The 19,468-nt window shown below is 43.1% G+C and overlaps 1 protein-coding gene across 2 annotated transcripts in view; it reads right to left on the minus strand.

Moving 5' to 3' along the window:
• LOC132407417 (LIM/homeobox protein LMX-1.2) overlaps positions 1-18,894 on the minus strand; it is a 252,261-nt gene extending 233,367 nt beyond the window's left edge. Inside the window, exons 1-3 of one of the 2 annotated variants that reach the window (XM_059993871.1) lie at positions 18,844-18,894; positions 18,095-18,214; positions 17,475-17,661 (exon numbers count right to left, since the gene is read on the minus strand). In XM_059993871.1, coding sequence (XP_059849854.1) covers positions 17,475-17,661; positions 18,095-18,214; positions 18,844-18,877 — 341 coding nt within the window. In that variant the 5' untranslated portion in view covers positions 18,878-18,894. Of the gene's footprint in view, positions 1-17,474; positions 17,662-18,094; positions 18,215-18,528; positions 18,662-18,843 lie in introns of those variants that run through there. The other variant, XM_059993872.1, reaches the window with a different exon arrangement.
• Positions 18,895-19,468: the final 574 nt, after the last annotated feature.

Here is a 19,468-nt window from a genome sequence, read left to right on the forward strand (position 1 = left end):
TTGTAACTTAACAGTATTTTTTTTAATCGACTGCACTGCTGCTACAAAACAACAAATTTCGCGACATATGCCAGTGATGGCAAATCGGATTCTGACTTCATCAAAATTCTCTGGCGCTCTCAGAGGTTAATTGTAAAATGATGTAAATAAGATCGTGCCTTAATGTTTACAAGCAATATAAGTAAATTGTATACTGAGTTACGTAATGTATCACAGAGTAAAACCCTTCCAAAATGGTTAATTTCGCCGCTTATTCCTCATAAGATTATAAATGCACCCAGCATGTAAATTTCTCTCTCCTTTTATCCTGAGGAGGTGACATTATCAGAGTAGTTTAGACTTGGCATTTCTATGTCCAGCTAGAACTTAATGGTACTATAGATTTTGCTCTAAGATGTTTCATTTTATTTTTCTGCTGTTGCAATAAAGTCCTGTGTCATGCTTTTAATGGTATCAGAACACCTTATACAGTAATTTAAATACTTCCACATCCCACAGCACTTCACAGTTAATTAGCTGCCATGAGAAATAGTCTCTGTGTTTCTCTTGGCCAGTGCAGCAGACAATTTGTGTGTAAAACTGCCTCATGAACAACAGTGAAATGATTAACCAGTTCATCTCTTTTCCCACATGATTTCTGCATTGGTCAGAAGCTCTTGGGAGAATTCACCACCTTCAGTTAACCATAGAGTCCTACAGGACAGAAACAAGCCATTTGGCCCATCTAGTCCATGCTGACCTGCTACTCTGCCTAATCCATTAACCCACATCTGGACCACAGCCCTCCATACCCCTCCCATCCACACACTTAACCAAATTCCTTCAAATGTTGCAATTGGACCTGCACCCACCACCCCCTCTAGCAGCTCGTTCCACTCTCTCACTACCTGAGTGAAGCTGTTTATTTATTTTATTTAGCAAATGGCGCAGAGTAGGCCCTTGCAACCCTCTCAGCTACTCCGCCCTGGCAACCCCACAGCCCCGATCAACCCTAACCCAGTCACAGGACGATTTACAATGAGCAATTAACCTACTGTGGGAGGAAACCAGGGAACCCGGAGAAAACCCACACATTCCATGGGGAGACGTACAGAGGCTCCTTACGGAACGGTGCCGGAACTGAATGACCCGAGCTGACCGCCACGTTACTGAGACGTTCTCCCTCAGGTTCCACTGAAATATTTCACCTTTGACCTCTAGCTCACACAACCCCGGCGTCAAAAAGCTGGGCGAGCCGCTTTCCTGCCAGCCCTTCCACACACCACATCTAACCACCCGCACATAGGGGACATGGTAGTGTGGCTGCTAGCTCAACTCTATTACACCGTGGGGCGCCGGAGTTCACAGATAGATTCCAGCACCGTATATTAAGGGGTTTGTACGTCCTCACTGTAAATGCACGAATTTCCTCCGGGTGCTCTGGTTTCCTCCAACAGTCCAAAAACGTATGGATTAGGAGGGGAATTGGACATTGTAAATTGTCCTGTGATTAGGCTCGTGTTAAATAGGAGGGTTACTGGGCAGCACAGAGCCACTGGGCCAGAAGGACCTATTCTGTGCAGTATTTCAAAGTACATTTATTATCAAAGAATGTGTAAATTATACAACCTTGAAGTTTGTCTGCTTACAGGCAGCCACAAAGCAAGAAACCTAAAATAGCCCAATTTAAAAAATAAGACCAACACCCAATGCACAGAGAAAGAGGGGTGGGGGGGATAAGGCACAAATCATGCTAACCATTGAAGTGAGCAACAAGATTCCGAAACAGAATGAGTCCTTGGATCCGAAGCCTTGAGCAGGCCCAAAGCCTCAGTATCAGTCCATCACGTTAGTGTGCATGGAGCACAGTAGCCGAGGGAGTCTTCACAGCCTCAGCGCCATGGAGAGAGGAGAGACCGTTGCGGGATAAACAAATAACTACACCCCTTCCACAGTCTCCTGGGTGGTTATCCTGATTCAAAAACTTCTACAGCAAGAAAATGTGAACATTTGAAAAAAAACACACCAGTATTCTTAATTATCAGATAAAAGATCGAAATCTTTTGCTAACAAAACAGAGAAATAGGAGGTTGCAATTCATTTTACAACACATGCCGTTGTGCGCGGTGTAAATAATGTGTGGGAGTTACAACTGCTCTCTCCGCTACAATAATATCGATTTAACTTGAAAATGTCGGGTACAAAAGATTATCATTAACCCCAGGATACCACTTCTGAAATATTCATCTGTTAGAGATGGGACTGAAAAGCTCATGTATTATTGATGAGAGTCTAGGAAACAAGTGCCTCATTTATGATGCTCCTCCTGAAGGTTTTCTCTGCATTGGAAATAACTGTTATATCTGGCTTGAAAGCAATGTGCATACAAAAGCACAAGGAAATCTGCAGATGCTGGAAATCCAAAGCAACACACACCAATTGCTGGAGGAACTCAGCAGGTCAGGCAGCGTCCATGGGAATGAATAAACAGTCGATGTTTCAGGCCGAGACCCTTCTTCAGGACTGGAAGGGAAGGGGGAAGTTACCTGAATAAAGAGGTGGGGGGGGGGGCAGAGGAAAGAGGCTGGCTGGAAGGTGAGAGGTGAAGCCAGGTGGGTGGGAAAGGTCAAGGGCTGGAGAAGAAAGAATCTGATAGGAGAGGAGAGTGGACAAGTAAAAGGTGAGAGTGGGGAATAGAGGAAGGGTGGGGGTGGGGGGAAATTTTGTTCACTGGAAGGAGAAACTGATCTTCATACCATCAAGCTGAAGGGTACCCAGACAGAATAGAAGGAATATGAGGGTGGCCTCATCTTGGCACAAGAGGAGGCCATGGATCGACACGTCAGAACTGGAATGGGAATTGGAATTAAAATGTTTGGTCACCGAGAAGTCCTGCTTGTGGCAGACATTGCGGAGATGCTCAACACAATGTGTGTGCTCTGTGGCCTGGTGTCATACGCAACAGTTCTCTCTCAACAGTACTCCTAATACTGGAAGAATGCTCTTTGCAGTGTGACATTTATCAACACCGAACATCATAACCACTGTTCACATGAATGAAAAGCTTAAAAGGGAGTCAAACACGGAGAGAAAATGGTGGAAAGATTCAGGGAGGGAATTCAAGAGCTCGAAGCACACAGACCAAAGTTCTTTGAGGAATTTCTAAAGATGCAGAGCAGAGAGTGCGCTGACTGGTTGCATCGCAGCCTGCTATGGAAACACCGGTGCCCAGGAATGGAGAAGTCGAGGGAAAGTGGTGGATACAGCCCTGTCCATCACAGGAAAAGCCCCCCCCCCACCAGGGCATATTGACAAGGAGTGCAGCCACAGGAAAGCAACACCCACCATCGGGAACACCCGCCAGCCAGGTCATGTCCCGCCCCTACTGCAGGGAAGGAGGTTCAGAACTTCATTCACCACAACCTCCAGACTCGCTGTCAAGGATTCTACAGCTCACGTTCTCATTATTATTTATTTCTTCTTTGCACAATTTGCTTTATTTTGTACATTGGTTGTTTGCCAGCCTTTGTTTGTGTACGTTTTTTCAAATATTCTATCGTATTTTTTTTATTTTCCTTTTAAATATCTGCAAAAACAGTGGGTCTCAGGATAGTATATAGTGAGACATACATACGGATTTATTTTGAATCTAATACTGGGGTAAACATGAGGCCAGCAGTGTTGAAGGTCAGATCTCTTGCTTTATCGGGTTGAAGAAACAGCATCGAGAGAAGGGTTTCAAACAAGGGGGAGACATTTAATATCAGAGTTCTGATTAACAGGCCCGTAAATAGATTTGGCTCCATTCTGAGAATCAAATGCTTTTGTACAGAATTTAGAAACAGAATCAGCTTCATTTTCACTGACAGATGTCGTGAAATGTGTTGTTTTGTGGCGGCAGTACAGTGCAATACTTACTGGACCTTATATGGATATTTAATAAGATAGTCTCTACTGTCTCCCTAAGCAGAGAATTCCACAGATTCACTATTCACTGGGAAAAGATTCACTACTCCCTGCTTTTTCCAGAGTGTAGTGAATCAGTGGAATTCCCTGCCCGGAGCAGCAACAGAGACTACCTCATCCTTGTCCTAAATCTCCTCACCTGAATCTTAAGGCTTTGTCCTGCGGTTCTAGTAAGGGGAATTTAGATGGGATAAAGGACGTTTGGATTGGATGAGGAAGAACCCAGGGCAAGGTTGAACTCTATGGACAGTCCAAAATTGGCACGGTAGCGTAGTGGTTAGCGCAACGCTTTACAGTACAGGCAACCCAGGTTCAATTCCCTGCGCTGCCTGTACATTCTCCCTGTGACCACGTAGGTTTCCTCTGGTACTGCGGTTTCCTCCCAAAGGATGTGGTTAATTGGTCATTATTAATTGCTCCATGATAAGACTAGGATTAAATCAGGGGATTGCTAGGAGGCATGGGTCGAAGGGCCAGCAGGGTCTTTTCCATGCTGAATTTCTTTTTTTTTGTAATTTTTTTTATTGATGTTCATCATCAAGCAAACATTTCCATAAGATATATTTCGGACATGGTCCATATATATCATATAATCATATATGTCACAAATCTCCACATAGTATTTATCTGAGGTATACACTGATAGAAAAGAGTGCAAAGAAAAAACAAGCAAAAGGAAAGAACTATGTACAGGTAGGGAGTGATCTGTTTTTTTTTACAACAGATTCATTGATTTGTGAGAATAAAATCAGGCCTATGAGGCATTATGTGGTTAAACCATTTTTCCCAGTATGAATCAAATTGTTCCAGCTTATGATTAACAGATGCTGTTATCTTCTCCATTTTGTAAATGCCCATTGTAATTTCCATCCACGCATTTAAAGTTGGGCTCTCCTGTGATAACCATTTCCTAGTAAGAGTCTTTTTACCAGCCACCAACAGTATATTCATTAAATATTTATTTCTTTTCAACCATTCTTGAGGTATATATCCAAAATATATGGTCTTACTCTCCAAGGGTATTTCACATTTAAAGATGTCTTGTAGGGCATTGTGTATCCCCCTCCAGTAGTTTTTGATAACAGGGCAGTCCCAAAAAAATATGATAATGATTTGCATTTTGATTTCCACAATTTCTCCAGCAAATAGGGAGGTTTCTGAGAGGGTGTAATAAAATATCTTAACAAGTTTTTCCATCCAAACTCCCTCCATTTCTGTGAACTGGTACACTTCCATTGATACCTCCATATTATTGTCCATTCTTCCTCAGATCTAATTATCCCTCCTTCCTTCTCCCATTTTGTTTTAATGTATGAAGTCAAATGTGTTTTAAGATTTGACAACCCCTTATACATGCTTGAAATGATTCTACTACCATTATCTGAATTATATACTTTTCTAAATAGCTCTATCAAATATGTACTTGCCTTGGTTATATTTTTAAGCGTCCTATTAACATATTGTCGCATCTGTAAATACTGATAAAAATCTTGTTTTTCTAATAAGTGTTTCTCTTTAAGCATTTCAAAACTGAACAGTGTTCCTTCTTTCATTATGCTGCAAAGAACTATTATTCCTTTAGCTGTCCAGTCCTTGAATCTAGCATCCAGTTTATTCGGCATAAAATCCGAGTCATATGCACACCATTTAAGAATTGCAATATCTCCCTCTAGATTATATTCTTTTATAGTAGTTTTCCATATTTTAAGAGTCAATTTCACCCATGGGTTATCAATAGTATTTATGTACCTTTTCAGGTTGTTATCAGCCAAAATTGCTTGCCTATGCTGAATTTCAATTATTTTTTTTTAATTTATTCATTTACGGGATGTGTGCATCCAGCTAAGTCCATCCCTAGTTGCCCTTGAGAAGTAATAAATAAACCCAGCTGCAAAAGGAAGAAGGTTGGCCATGGAGCTAGCAAAACTAAGAGCTACAGAAACACCAGCAAAAGCTTCAAAGACCTCAGCCCTGGAAGAGGAAGGATCTTCGCCTCGTGCATAATTGGGGGCAGCTTGAAAGACTGGCCGAGGACAGGGCACCCTGGTTAGCTGCTGTCAGTGCCCTGGGATGCGGGGCTTCAATGGTTGAAATCTAGAGTGGGTGGTGGAAGCAGATACCTCCACAACATTCAAGTATCTAGGACAGCAGGACAAAGGTGCAAGGGTTGGTAAATGGCATCAGTGTTTGTTTCCAGCATGGACATTGTGAACCGAAGGCCCTACTTCTGTGCAGCGTTACTCTGTTCTAGGACAATTGCTCACTCTGATGCAAGGCACATTGTGCTCCGCCTCAAATAATTCTTTAGTCACCCTTATTCTAATTGACAGGGTGGGAGGGTGGAGATGCATCTCTAATAAAGATAGAGTAAGGCACTCCTTCCCTCCACTAGTCTGCAGGTCACCCTTGGGCATGGTGCAGCACCTGCTTAGCCCCCAAACATGATCACGTGAAGCCAAGGGAGCAGGTGGTGGATGGTCGTACGAGCAGCCGGTGCAGATCACAAGCCCTGGTTACGCGACCACTGACGATCTCTGAAGAGTATGAACAATGGCTGGGATCAACGTAACGACATTGCTTGGAAGGTAAAGGTGATGGCAAACCACTTCTGTAGAAAAATTTACAAAGAACAATCCAGGTGATGCAAAGACCGTGATTGCCCATGTCATAACCAACAAACAAACTCCAGTTAACAAAGCAGCAAGAATTAGTCTCTCAAGCAACACACACAAAATGCTAGAGGAATTCAGAAGGTCAGGCAGCGTCTATGGAAATTAATAAACGGTTTAGGTTTTGGGCCAAGACCCTTCATCAGGACTGGAAAGGAAGGGGGAGAGGATGCCTGAATAAGAAGGTGGGGGGAAAGCGGAAGTGGGCAAGCTGGAAGGTGTTAAGTAAAGCCTAATTGATGGGAGAGGGGTGAAATAAGAAGCTGTGAGGTAGCAGGTGGAAAAGGCCAAGGGCTGGAGAAGGAATCTGATAGGAGAGGAGAATGGAGAATCTCTTGTGTTTAGAATTAGTCGCTCACCTCTTTTTAGGTTCCTCCACTTGCTGATGGGAGAGTTAATTTCCCCAGAAAAGAGGAGGCTTCTATTTGTTCAGTAAATTGAGAAATAGTTTTGTTTTCAAGTATCAGCAATATAAACAGGGAGAGAAGGAGGTGTACTCCAATCCTGCCAACCTTAGCGCAATTCCCTAATGTTGAGCTCTCCCCAAAAATTCTTCACACTCCTCAACCGGCTCAACAACAGCTGCTGCCTGAGGAGGAGAATGGCTGGGGGCAAGGAGCGAAGGAAGGTTAATCAAAATCTGGTTAAGCAAATCTCCCAGTGTTTTAGAAAGTAAATTCAGCTGTCATTTGGAGCAGAGTGGCACTGATATGGGATGTGGCAGGGGCTGTAAAACTTACTGACTCTTCCAAAAATATTTGGTTGGACAACTACAAATAGAATAACATTTAGAGTCCAAACACAGAATTGCACTTGCAAACACATGAAAATCTGCAGATGCTGGAAATCCAAAGCAACGCACACAAAACGCCGGAGGAACTCAGCAGGCAAAAGAATAAAGAGTCGACGTTGTGGGTGGAGACTCTTCTTTGGGAGTCAGGAGTCCTGTCTGACCTGTTGCGTTCCTCCAGCATCTAATGTGTGTTGCTTTGCATTTGCAAATACTGATTAAGCAAATCTGGGCTTCCACGAAAATGATAAAGACTGCTATGAAATAAAGGAGCACATTATCACAGCACAGAAATGCATTACTTCTTAAATTTAGAATACTCATCAATTACTCTTACAATATTGATTCAATTACAATATTATCATATTACTTTAATTGCATTTCAATTTTTTAAAGCTGTATTTCGGTTTCCATACTATTCAGAAAGGAATTTATTTACTGAGGAATGTGAGGAGTTACTGTATATACAGTTACAGAATGAGAATGGGGCATCACGGTAACATAATGGTAATGCTTTACAGTGCTGGCTGTAAGATCAGGGTTCAGTTCCCACCAGTGTTTGTAAGGAGTTTGTACATTCTCCCCATGGCTTGCTGGGTTTCCACCGGAAGCTCAGGTTTCCTCCCACAGACCAAAGACGCACGGGTGCAGGTTAGTAAGTTGTGTGCATGCTATGTTGGTGCCAGAAGCAGAGCAAAACTTGCAGTCTGTCCCCAACACATCACAGTCTATACTGGTCATTGACACATTACAGCACATTTCAGTGTACGTTGCAATTTATCGATGTGCATGTGACAAATAACGCTAATCTTTAAATCTTTAAAATTTCATGTTAGCCTTTGGTCTTCATGCCCATGTGAAGGGCCAGTATAGATTCTGTGGCAGCAGTCTCAATTCAAGTAGAGCCAAGTTGAATACAGTTAAAATCTGACCTAAAAGGGCATTGCAACTCAGCTTGTTATATGGACACTGATAAATATTGGCCTGTGTCTGACTCAGTAAGGAGAGCCCAAACCAAGAATTTGCTCAGAAATCAGTGGCTGGATTATTCTTGTGGTGACTGCAGCACATCTTCTACTCTGCCGGGGTAGGGTGGACAGAAACTGGTGGTACGACCCTACAGGTTTGAGGCCCTGAGTTCTACTCAGCATGCCTTCAATTCACTAACCCTGATCCGTGTGCCCTTCGCATTGTGCAGCGAAACCAATGCAGTCATGGGAGGAACATATAAACTCCTTACAGGCAGCGGCAAGAATTGAACCCCCATCGGCGATCGCTGGCTGGTGCCGTAAAGCGATGAGCTAACCACTACGCTACTGTACCGCCGCACATTATAGATCAGGTAGGAGGTACAGAAGCCTGAGGCACACACTCAGCGATTCAGGAACAGCTTCTTCCCCTCTGCCATCCGATTCCTAAATGGACATTGAATCTTTGTCCACTACCTCACTTTTTTTAAATATACAGTATTTCTGTTTTAGCATGTTTTAAAAAATATATTCAATATACGTATACCGTAATTGATTTACTTATTATTATATTTTTATTTTATTTATGATTATTTTTTCTCTCTGCTAGATTGTGTATTGCACTGAACTGCTGCTGCTAAGTTAACAAATTTCACATCACGTGCCGGTGATAATAAACCGGATTCTGATTCTGAGGTTCGCCTGAAGAGAATGTTTAGGGCAGAGAGGTAGTGAGGTGGAGACAACTGAGAGGGGAGGGAACTTCCCTGGCAACTGAATACCAGGACAAAAAAACTTTGGGAAGCAACACACAGAGGGTTACAGCTTGCAGAAATAGAGAGAGGCAAGATGACAGAGGGAAACGAGGGTACCAGATTCAAAGCCAGAAGCAATAAGCAAAGGATTAGCATGTGAACTAGATTTGGGAATAAATAGAACATAACATAAGGATAAGAACCAGGAGCAGGAGTAGGCCATTCAGCCCATTGAGCCTGTTCCATCATTCAATATGATCACAGCTGACCAGAATCAGAATCATAAACATGAAAGATTCTGCAGATTCCAGGGTAACATACAAGAGATTCTGCTAAAATTCAGCAGGTTAGGACTGATGAAGTACCTTGGCGTGAAACATCGCCTGTCCATTCCCCTCCATAGGTGCTGTCTGACCTGCTGAGTTCCTCCAGCATTTTGTGTGTGTTTCTCAGAATGAGAACATTTTCACTCACATATGTTGAAATATGTTCTTTTGCAGCAGGACAGTGCAATACCTAAAATATACTATAGAGATAGATATAACATATGCATGCAAAAAGAATGTAGAAGTATTGAAGTAGTGTGGGCACAATATAACAGTCCACAGAGTTTTGAAACAACCTCAAGTTTGCCAGTAGGAGAAACTCTGGAATTCAGGGAGGAAAGAGTAAATCCATTTGTAGAAGTTGACAGTTTCTCGTTTTCTGCAACAAATTCCCCAAGTGTTTTCCAGTTTAGGAGTTAGTCAGCATGGGAGCTATAATAAGCAGGCGGTGCCTCCACTAGGGAGTGTCACACCCCTCACCTCCAGAATCACGTCTAGACCTGACTCCACAACCCTGTAGCCGCAATGGATTGAAGTGAGGTGGATTTGGCAAGGCCACACAGGAAGCTATAATACAAGCTGCCCGACGTGCTGGGATCAGATTCGGAAGGACCTGAATCCGAATCAGGTTTAATATCACTGACATATGCTGTGAAATTTGTTATTTTATGGCAGCAGTACAATGTAATACATAAAATAACAATTATAATCAGAAATACTGCATATATGTGTGTGTATGTAATACAGTATTTTAGATACAGTATATATATATATGCATGTAATGCAGTATTTTATATATACACACATATATAAATATATAAATAAATAATGCGAAGAAGACAACAACAAATTGTGAGGTACATTCAGGAGTTGGTTCATTGTCCGTTCAAAATCTGATGGCAGAGGGAAAGAAGCTGTTTCTAAAACATTTAATGTGTGTCTTCAGGCTGCTGTACCTCCTCCCTGATGGCAGCAATGGGAAGAGGGCATGCCTGGGTGATGGGGGGGGAGGGTGTCCTTAATGATAGATGCCACCTTTTTGACGCCAGGAAGGCGAGTGCCCGTGATGGACAGACGAGTTTACAACCCTCTTATAGTGAACAAGTTCTCCTTTGCTTTAACATTCCCTTGGGATTAAGCATGACTTGCTTCTACCGCAGTTCTCTGGGATCCATGATGGCCAGTTCTTAACGAGGTGAGCGCTTAAGAAAATGGAGAAATGACACACCTCTTCTGCTATCTTCATTGAGCTTTGCATGCACCAGATGATCGGCCTTGAAGCTGTCAGTGCAATTACCACCAATTCATTATCATTCAGCGGACTGGGAACAGACCCAATCACTACGCAGACTGGTTACAGGTACCTCTTTCAGCCCTTCTCCCCAGTGTACTGGTTAGCATGACACTATTACAGCTTGGGCCACTGGAGCTCGGAGTGCAATTCTGACATCATCTGCAGGGAGTTGGTTTTTTCTCCGTGTGTATGTGTGGAATTCCTCTGGGTGTTCAAGTTTACTCCTACATTCCAAAGACATACTGGTGAGTAGGTTAATTGGTCACTGTAGATTGTCCTATGTTAAAATAGTTGGGCTGTTGGTCAGTGTGGCTTGTTGGGCTGGAATGGCCTGTCCCGCACTGTGTCTATAAATAAATAAAGTGTTGTAACTCCCCAACATGTTTTCCGCCAGGGTGAAGGTAATCTACAGAATGATTAGGAAACTGATCAAACTAAGCCAAGATTCAGTCAATGGACTGCAGTGAATTCAGGATCTGAGCACTAGATCTTCAACTGAAGCAAACAAATTTACAGACCCCAGGTATGTATCTGTAGCGCTATGGAGATGAGCTGTGCACTTGCAAACTTCAAACACCAAGAGACTCTGCAGATGCTGGAACAACAGAGCACAAACTCAAAATGCAGGAGGAACTCAGCAGGTCAGGCAGCATCTATGGAGAAGAATACACCGTCATCGTTTCAGACCGGGACCCTTCATCAGGACTAATGAAGACTCTAGGCTCAAAACGTCGACTGTTTATTCCAATGCAGGAGGAACTCAGCAGGTCAGGCAGCATCTATGGAGAAGAATACACCGTCATCGTTTCAGACCGGGACCCTTCATCAGGACTAACAAAGACTCTGGGCTCAAAACGTCGACTGTTTATTCCTCTCATTAGATGCAGCCCGACCTGCTGAGTTCCTCCAGCATTTTGTATGTAGTACTCTGGATTTCCAGCATCTGAAGAATCTCTTGTGTTATACGGGTAGACCTCCCCAATTGAACTTCATTGCAAATGATAAATTAGAAATCATCAACTTCACGGGGCTGGGACCACTCTTTTACCAGAGAAAGTGTCCGTTTCTTGGAGTACGAAAGAAAATGACTGAAATACACTTCTCACACATTTAAATAGTCCGATAAGGAGACGCAGAAAAATAAACTGCGGGTTACCATGCTGGACATACCTACTTGTAAAAGTATTTCAAAACCAGTGCTCTTCCAAAGAGCTGTTGATTTATGTGGCTGCACCCCGTCTCATTAAATGTTTGTCACTGTCATTCCGTGGTGATGTTCACAGCAGGTTGCCATGTCATGTCACACCAGGTACCATGATTCAGCAGAGGTTAATAAGTATAAACCCTTCTGCTGCCGAACAGTTTGCAGATCCCGACTTCACTGCTTAACATCTAGGCCAATGTGCAGCTGACTAGTGAATTCAAATAATTTTATACCAGATCAGTGCGAGGTGGCCGGATTTCTCAACAGGTTGTCAGTTATCTATGTACCCCAAACTTTATAACGAAACACTTCCTTGACCCAGTGGTGACTAGACACAACCTTGGACCCGCAGTAGAAAGAAACCCTTCCAGAAGCGCAGGAACCTCGGCAAGATTTCTCTGTGTAAGCATTTACTGCCAGTATCCAGGGCGATGGATTTTCATGCTGTTGCTATGAAATTCACATTGTTGCCACTAACCACTTAAGGCCCCATTGGGAAGCCTAGTCAATGCCTGACAAAAGTTGATGCAAAGTAATAGTTGTTGTCTTTTGTTTGTCGCCAGGCGTCTTACAGAGTACTATTATGCCCCCGTGATTGAAGTAGCCATGTTAAACCCCTATATATAAAAAGGGTCTAAATTTTAGTGACAGGCATGAAGTGTGGTAATGCAATGGACAGCTATGTGGGGCTGAGCTTTTATGTTGTTTTATAAGTACTCTGCACTGATTCTTTCTGGAAATCCCCCAAATTTGGTGAAACAATTTTTTTTTACTGAAATAAGCAGCATTCAGACACAAGTCAGAAACTTGTGCAAAAACAGATTTGAGGTCAAGCGAATGAAGCCTTTGTGTTGTGAGGGCACAGAGCTAGTCAGTGAATAAATTTATTGGAGACTTCTGATGAGAGAATTCAGACGACGCACCCTAGACAGCACCAAGCATATTTGTGCAAACAAGTGTTTGCAAATAATTGCCATTCTGAGGTAGTCCAAAATGTTAGATATTCAACCGCTCCTGGACTAGAGAAACACAAAATCAGGACAAAATGCAGTTTTAACTGTAAGGCTTGAACTGAATTTCCTTCCACAGTACAATGCAATTAAATTTAAATTATTCACAAACAAGTGACTGCCTGATCATATTATGTCAATCAACAATCTTACCTCTAACTTCCCTTTATGTTTCCAAATTTTCTTATGTACAGTATATAGTATAGACACCTCAACCGTGTGCTTTTGGCCACTTCTATGATTATATTCCAACGACAACAATTTCCCCAACCATATGGTAACGTACTTGTTATGGTAACTTATAAATGTTTATCTTTTATTTAATACAGCTCTGCTGGTGAAGCAGGGCTTCTCAATATTCTCAATATTGGCCGCAATCTGAGAATCAAACCAACTTGTTGTTAGGTAAAACGCAGTCGCCTTATTTTGAGTTGCGGGGTTTTTTTTGTATGTGCCTCGTTCACAGACGACCAAGACGCAAAAACAATTCACGCCGACCGCAAGGAGGGAGACAGACAGAAAAACAAACAAAACAATAATATATGTAACCGCGCGAAGTCAGACTCGGGTTGGACTGAACTGGGAAATAGGATTTAAAACCCGCATGTCTAAACCGTCGCCCAGTACGGCGGTTTTATGATTTCAGAAACGGGCACTCGCTCTCTTTGTACTTGTAATACGTGCTAACTATCCGCAATATTATTTACTTATTTATTCCTTTCGAACTTATTTTATTTTATGTATTTACTTGTATTTACATCTTCTGCTTACATCTAGTCCTCTCAGATTTCAGCATGTTTTCATTGATTTTGGTTACTTGTACAATTTTAAGTTTAAACGGGACCTATCTATATATATATGTATAGATCCACGGGCCTGAATGTAGATAAAAGTGACTTCACTGCTTACACATACTTACACTCACTCACACTCACACACGGAATGCCGGCTTAACATATCAACGCTCGGTTTTGGGTTCCTCAATGTTTTGCCTCCCCCCGCTCGTTGAGTGAAGCGACCACGCCGTCCGGATAAGCTCCACCGTTCGCTTGGTATAACCCATCTAATTCACGGTTATTAAAAGCCACTAGCCACATAAGACATAATTTACCGAGAGTTCTCAATGTGTCGAAAACATACAGTGCGGTGTTTGAATACAGAATCGCCGTCTGACCCTCAGGAATGTTCATTCAGAGGTTGCCTCCAATTTTAACGATTTTGGCTAAGGGTTTGCAACTTAAAACTATTCAATTCTCAGATCCAGACAGCGACTACACTCTCAAATGCGTTGGAAATGGAAATCCCCTAGATGTTAAAGGTCTGGTTGAACCTCATTTAAAACACACACACACACACACACACACACACACACACACACACACACACACACACACACACACACACACACACACACACACACACACACACACACACACAGTCGCAGATGAGCGCCTATCCCGACCATGTTATATCAACACCGGCTGTTGTAAACCTTTCGTACATCACTCACGACCTTGAAACTTATGAAAAGTTATAACGTTATAAAAGTTGAGTCAATTTTCAAGGAAGCTGGCGGCGTTTCTGTCATTATGTGGGATAAGTCAGCGGTCTGGAATGAAATGTACTTTAATTATAGATTTTTACTGCTGTATTAATATTAGAATTGATAACATGCCTCAGAGCAGCGCTATCAGCGTAACAACTTGACCGTGATATTCAAAAATACTTAAAAAAGCAACTCCTGAGGCAGGTCTGAGATTTATGCCGACAAACTTAACCGCGAGAAAACGAAATTGGTTTCGTTTAGTTCAATTAGTTCACTCCTTTCCCCTTGCACCCTCTCTCTCCCCTGCACGCATCCTTGACCCACACATACAAACTGGCCCCCATCCACGTCCTGCTCTAGATACCGAATGACCCCACTTACCGCCCGCGCACCCACATACATATATACACCTTAATCCTTACACCTCCTTTTCACTGCATTCGACTCCGATTCTCGCTGCCCTTCTACCCTCCCTTTCCCAAGGACAATCATTTTGATATCATTGAACACTAACAAAAATAAATTTCATTCGATTTTGATAGACCTCCGAAAAAATGTAACTATCATTACGATCGAACTTGGCTAAAATTACAATTTATTCACGTCAAACAGAAAGCCAATATAAAGGAAATAATTGTTTTCTAAAACGTATATTTAATAGTGTTGCAAAATAGACGGAATCGCGCACTCTAGATGTGTGAATTTCAGACCCTGTACGAAGGCCCATTTCGCTTTCTTTCATATCTCAAAAAACAGTGCTGTTATCTTCCAACACAGTTACTGCCCTTCAGTTATATGTGTTAACTAGATCTATTGATACGACATCTGCCCCTTAATGACACGCAAATGTATCGGTATTTTTTGAAGAAAGTAGAAGATTCAACAAGACTTTTTTAAAAAAATAGCAATGGAATAGGAATAGGAAGGAGCGCTGCCGATTAAACTGACTGAACGAGCAAATCTCGAAGCTCGCGATCGGCCGGGTTTGTCCTCAAAGCCCACTCGGCGCTGCATTAATCTAAACTTCATTAGACAGAACGGCATCCAACGACCAAATTATTTCTAAGGCCCATTTCAGGATCTGACATTACTGGCTGCAAGTTTGGGTGTAGATGTGGAATTATTTTATTTTTGAAACTCGTGAAACAGAATTTAGGTGGACTGATAGTAGTCTTACATTTTAATAATTTGTATAAGTATTTGCATATTAACGATATGCGGAAGGAGGAAAACAGATTAAGAACTAAAGAGACTTAGCCGAAAGGTAGTTTTCCCAGGCCGAGGGTAACCCCAGACCAGAAACACGGATATACATTTCGCAGAGGTAAACCCGCTCCTAACCATCTCTTGTACATTGTCACCTGACAGTCTCCAAGTTGCAGAGTTTACAATTCGAACAAGCCTATTCAATACAAGCCAGCCCGGGGCTTGACAGAGCTAGTTGGTGAGTTGGGTGACGGTAGACTCGCGGCTGCTCGGTTTCAGGCGGGCCAACTTGTCCCTGTGTTTGTCGACTCAGAGAGCTGTGTGTATGTGTGAAATTCTGCTACGGGGCTTGGCTTTTTTTTGGGGGGGTAAAAAAAATTGCTCGCCACCCATTTCTTGCACAACTTGCTCGCTTTGGGCAAGCTGATCGGATTCCCTTGCCCATAAAGAACAGGCATCCGAACTGAAAATAGAAGATAAATTGCTCTCTCAACACCTGCGACCGCCAGCAGGAACACAAGCTCCCGATTCTATCCCATTTTAATGTCTCAGAGCGCCGGGCACTTTTCGTTTAATAAATCGAAGGCACCGGGGCCGTTCCCCACCCCCTTGGTTTTGTTATCTCTCACCAAGGTAAGTTTGAAACGACCTCATTCCGAATTTGTGATCTGATATCACCTCTAAAATCCACCCCTTCCCTCGATGCTTAGATATAATTAAAATGCAACACACACGTTTCATTTGTACAGAGATTTTTTGTCTTTACAAGAAGGACGCGTGTGCGCTCCAACAATATGACCCGTGCCTCGCGCTGCTAATTTGCCTGTCCACGTTAATTCTTGGTTAGGTGGCCAATAATGAGGCAAATCTGCGCTCTAAGGTGATCAAGGACAAAGAGTCACCGGACGTACAAACCCCCACCGACCGTGGCCAATGGAGGTAATAAATACATTATTATTAATCCATTTTATAATTGTCAAATACAACTATTAAGGGATAGATTCGGCCTGGAGTAATCCATGAAAAATAGCGTGCCCAGCATTTGAGCTGTAAGTGTTTCGGACAAATCCAAATAGTATTCCAAACAATCTCGATAAAACAAAACGCATCGCTCGTTACAGGTCCCGAGTCGAACCAATACAAACCGGCTTTCCTAGAAGCAGTTAAAATGACAATATCACGAGAAATTTGAATTTATGGAATTTATGCAAATGCAACAAGGAAACAATTCATTAGATATACAGGCCCAATTTCTGTTTTTGTTTCGGTAACGATTATTTGTGATCTTCAGATTTAAATATTACACAAGCTATAATGACAGTAAACTCCGCCATGGACAGTCCCACGCCCGGGAACAAAAGGATGGGGATGGCAACCCCATCCCGTGAAAAGCCAGAGCTACAGAAACGCCAACCGAGGCACCAAAGGCCTTGTCCCTGGGAGAGGACAGGCGTCACCTGGGGAAACAACTTGAAGGACTGGTCCAGAACAGAGGACTCCGGCGAGCTGCTCTCGGCGGCCTTTGCCCCAGTAGGGGTAATGGGCTTAAGAAGAAGAAAACGACCGTGAATGGATTACGAAGGGTTACCATGGAAACTATATTTTCGGGGGTAAAATCGCCGCACTGTATTTCCAACAAAAAAAGTGTGTGTGTGGGGGGGGGGGTGAATGTTATGGCGTTATATTAAACAAGGCCTTCAATCCAAATTTACTGAAGTACGGTACACTCGCATACTCGAGATGAAATGTGCACAGACTTACTGTTCATAGTCGGGCTTGCAGTAAAGTTTTCTGTCTCGAAAATAACAGCTCCTGGTGAGTGGTTGTTGACATACTGTACATTGTAGGCAATGTTCATGCCAGGAAGCATCGTTCACCCGCATCAGAAAACGGTCTTCTATAGGTCGCTGACAGCCGTCACAAACTTCCTTATGCTTGCATTCAGAACCTGAGGACAATATTATCATTTTTAATCCTCGCGGACTGCGATTAATCTTTATAAATCGAAGTGGCTATTTCTAAAGAAATCATCGATCCCAGACACCCAACCGGGGCAACACAGAGTACTGGTTTATACCCTCCCTAGTTTTAAAGCAAGAATCAGTTCACTGACAGCTCCACAGAACGTGTCGCGCTAAAGCGAAGCGATTCGGAAAATAACATGTCGAAGTTGTCCACCGTGGTGCTTATATTTATCAAAATCTCTTAGCACAAACACGTTCGACAGGAAATATTCTGAGAATATTCTTAGTAAATAAAATAACAATCCTCCCGGTGCCGGCGAGCCTCGCCTGTTGTAACAGTCAGCGAGGTGACAGCAATGACTGACTTCATATAAAATAAGAGCAAGGGAAAATAAAGTTTACAAAGTGTTTATTTACCTATAAGCATTCCCAGGGTGGTTGGACCTGAACGTAACGGGAGCTCCTCCATTTTTGTCCCGTCCAACATCTTCGGGCAGCCGGAGGTTCTCTTCAGGCGCCTAACCTGTGATTCGGGACCTGTTGTGAGAGCCATCCTTTAAGATCACTTACAGCACAGTACAAAACGGCGGCCTGGCTCGCTCCCCGGCGCTCGCAAAGTGCAACTTTTAATGCTAAGCTGTAAGTACAATCAATACTATGTCCTACAAACGTTCACATGCACAGGAGGGGAGAGGGGGGGAGAGCGGGGAGGAGCGGGGGGGAGGGGGAGGGGAAGTCTTTTAACAGTATTGTGGATAATTGATAGTCAGTCAACACTTGTACCGGTTTGTTCGGGGGTGGGGGGGGGGAACAAGGGAACTTCTATTAAATAAACGTCTACTTATTAGCACCTGAAGGCAGGAGAGTCTGAAGACTGAAACTCTCTGGGAAAAAAAGTTGCAATTCAATCGACTCGTGCTATTTTGTAAGAGAGAGCGAGAGAGAGAGAGAGAGAGAGAGAGAGAGAGAGGGAAATTAACTAGGAGGAAATCCCAAAAGCAGGCAGTAGGTTTTCCCTGGCTGCACGGATGGGAATGTGCCATGCAGCGTTCTCTCGAGCGAGTTGGTATTGCGCCGGAGAGGGAGGGGAGGGAGGGAGGGAGAGGAGGAGGAGGGGTGGAAGAGGGGAAAGGGGGAGGAGGTTAGCCCCGCGCAGGGATACATACGCCCGCACGCCGGCTCTGCGCCCCATCTTGACATTTCGACGTGTCCCCGCCCGCTGTAACAGTGCGCCAATGTGATGGACCGACCATCAGTGTCACGCTGCCAGCCGATAAATAGGGCGCCCCTCCAATACGCAGACCAGGTGGGCAACATTTCACTTTTATGCCTATTACTTTATTATTATTATTATTATTATTATATTATTTAAAAATCATCATGTCCTTGATGCGTAAAGAAACTAACACAATATAATACGAGATTTTATTTTTAAAAGCAAAAGGTAGCAATTGGCTGTTAAGTCACGTTAATTGTGACTTAAATGTGTGTGTTTTTTTTTCTACCGCAAAACTGAACTGGCGTTAGTGACGAGTTAATCGCTTCGGAAATTCTGTGTTTTTGTTTATGTTAAAATGACAGGGAAGGAAATCGTTAAACGTGGCCAATTGCTACCCAGAGACCGCCACCGACGTGAAAGGTGAGAGTTTTCATATATTGGGAATCGGTACGTTGGGCCATACAGATGCGCTTTCTGTCACCCGTGCCCTTGGCGCGGCTTTCTCTCATTACACCGTGTATTTATTTATTCTGCGTTCCGAAGCACAGACATCTCTAAATATTTCATTGCGG

The sequence above is a fragment of the Hypanus sabinus genome, chromosome 18 (genome assembly GCF_030144855.1).
Source record: "Hypanus sabinus isolate sHypSab1 chromosome 18, sHypSab1.hap1, whole genome shotgun sequence".
NCBI classification, from domain to species: domain Eukaryota; kingdom Metazoa; phylum Chordata; class Chondrichthyes; order Myliobatiformes; family Dasyatidae; genus Hypanus; species Hypanus sabinus.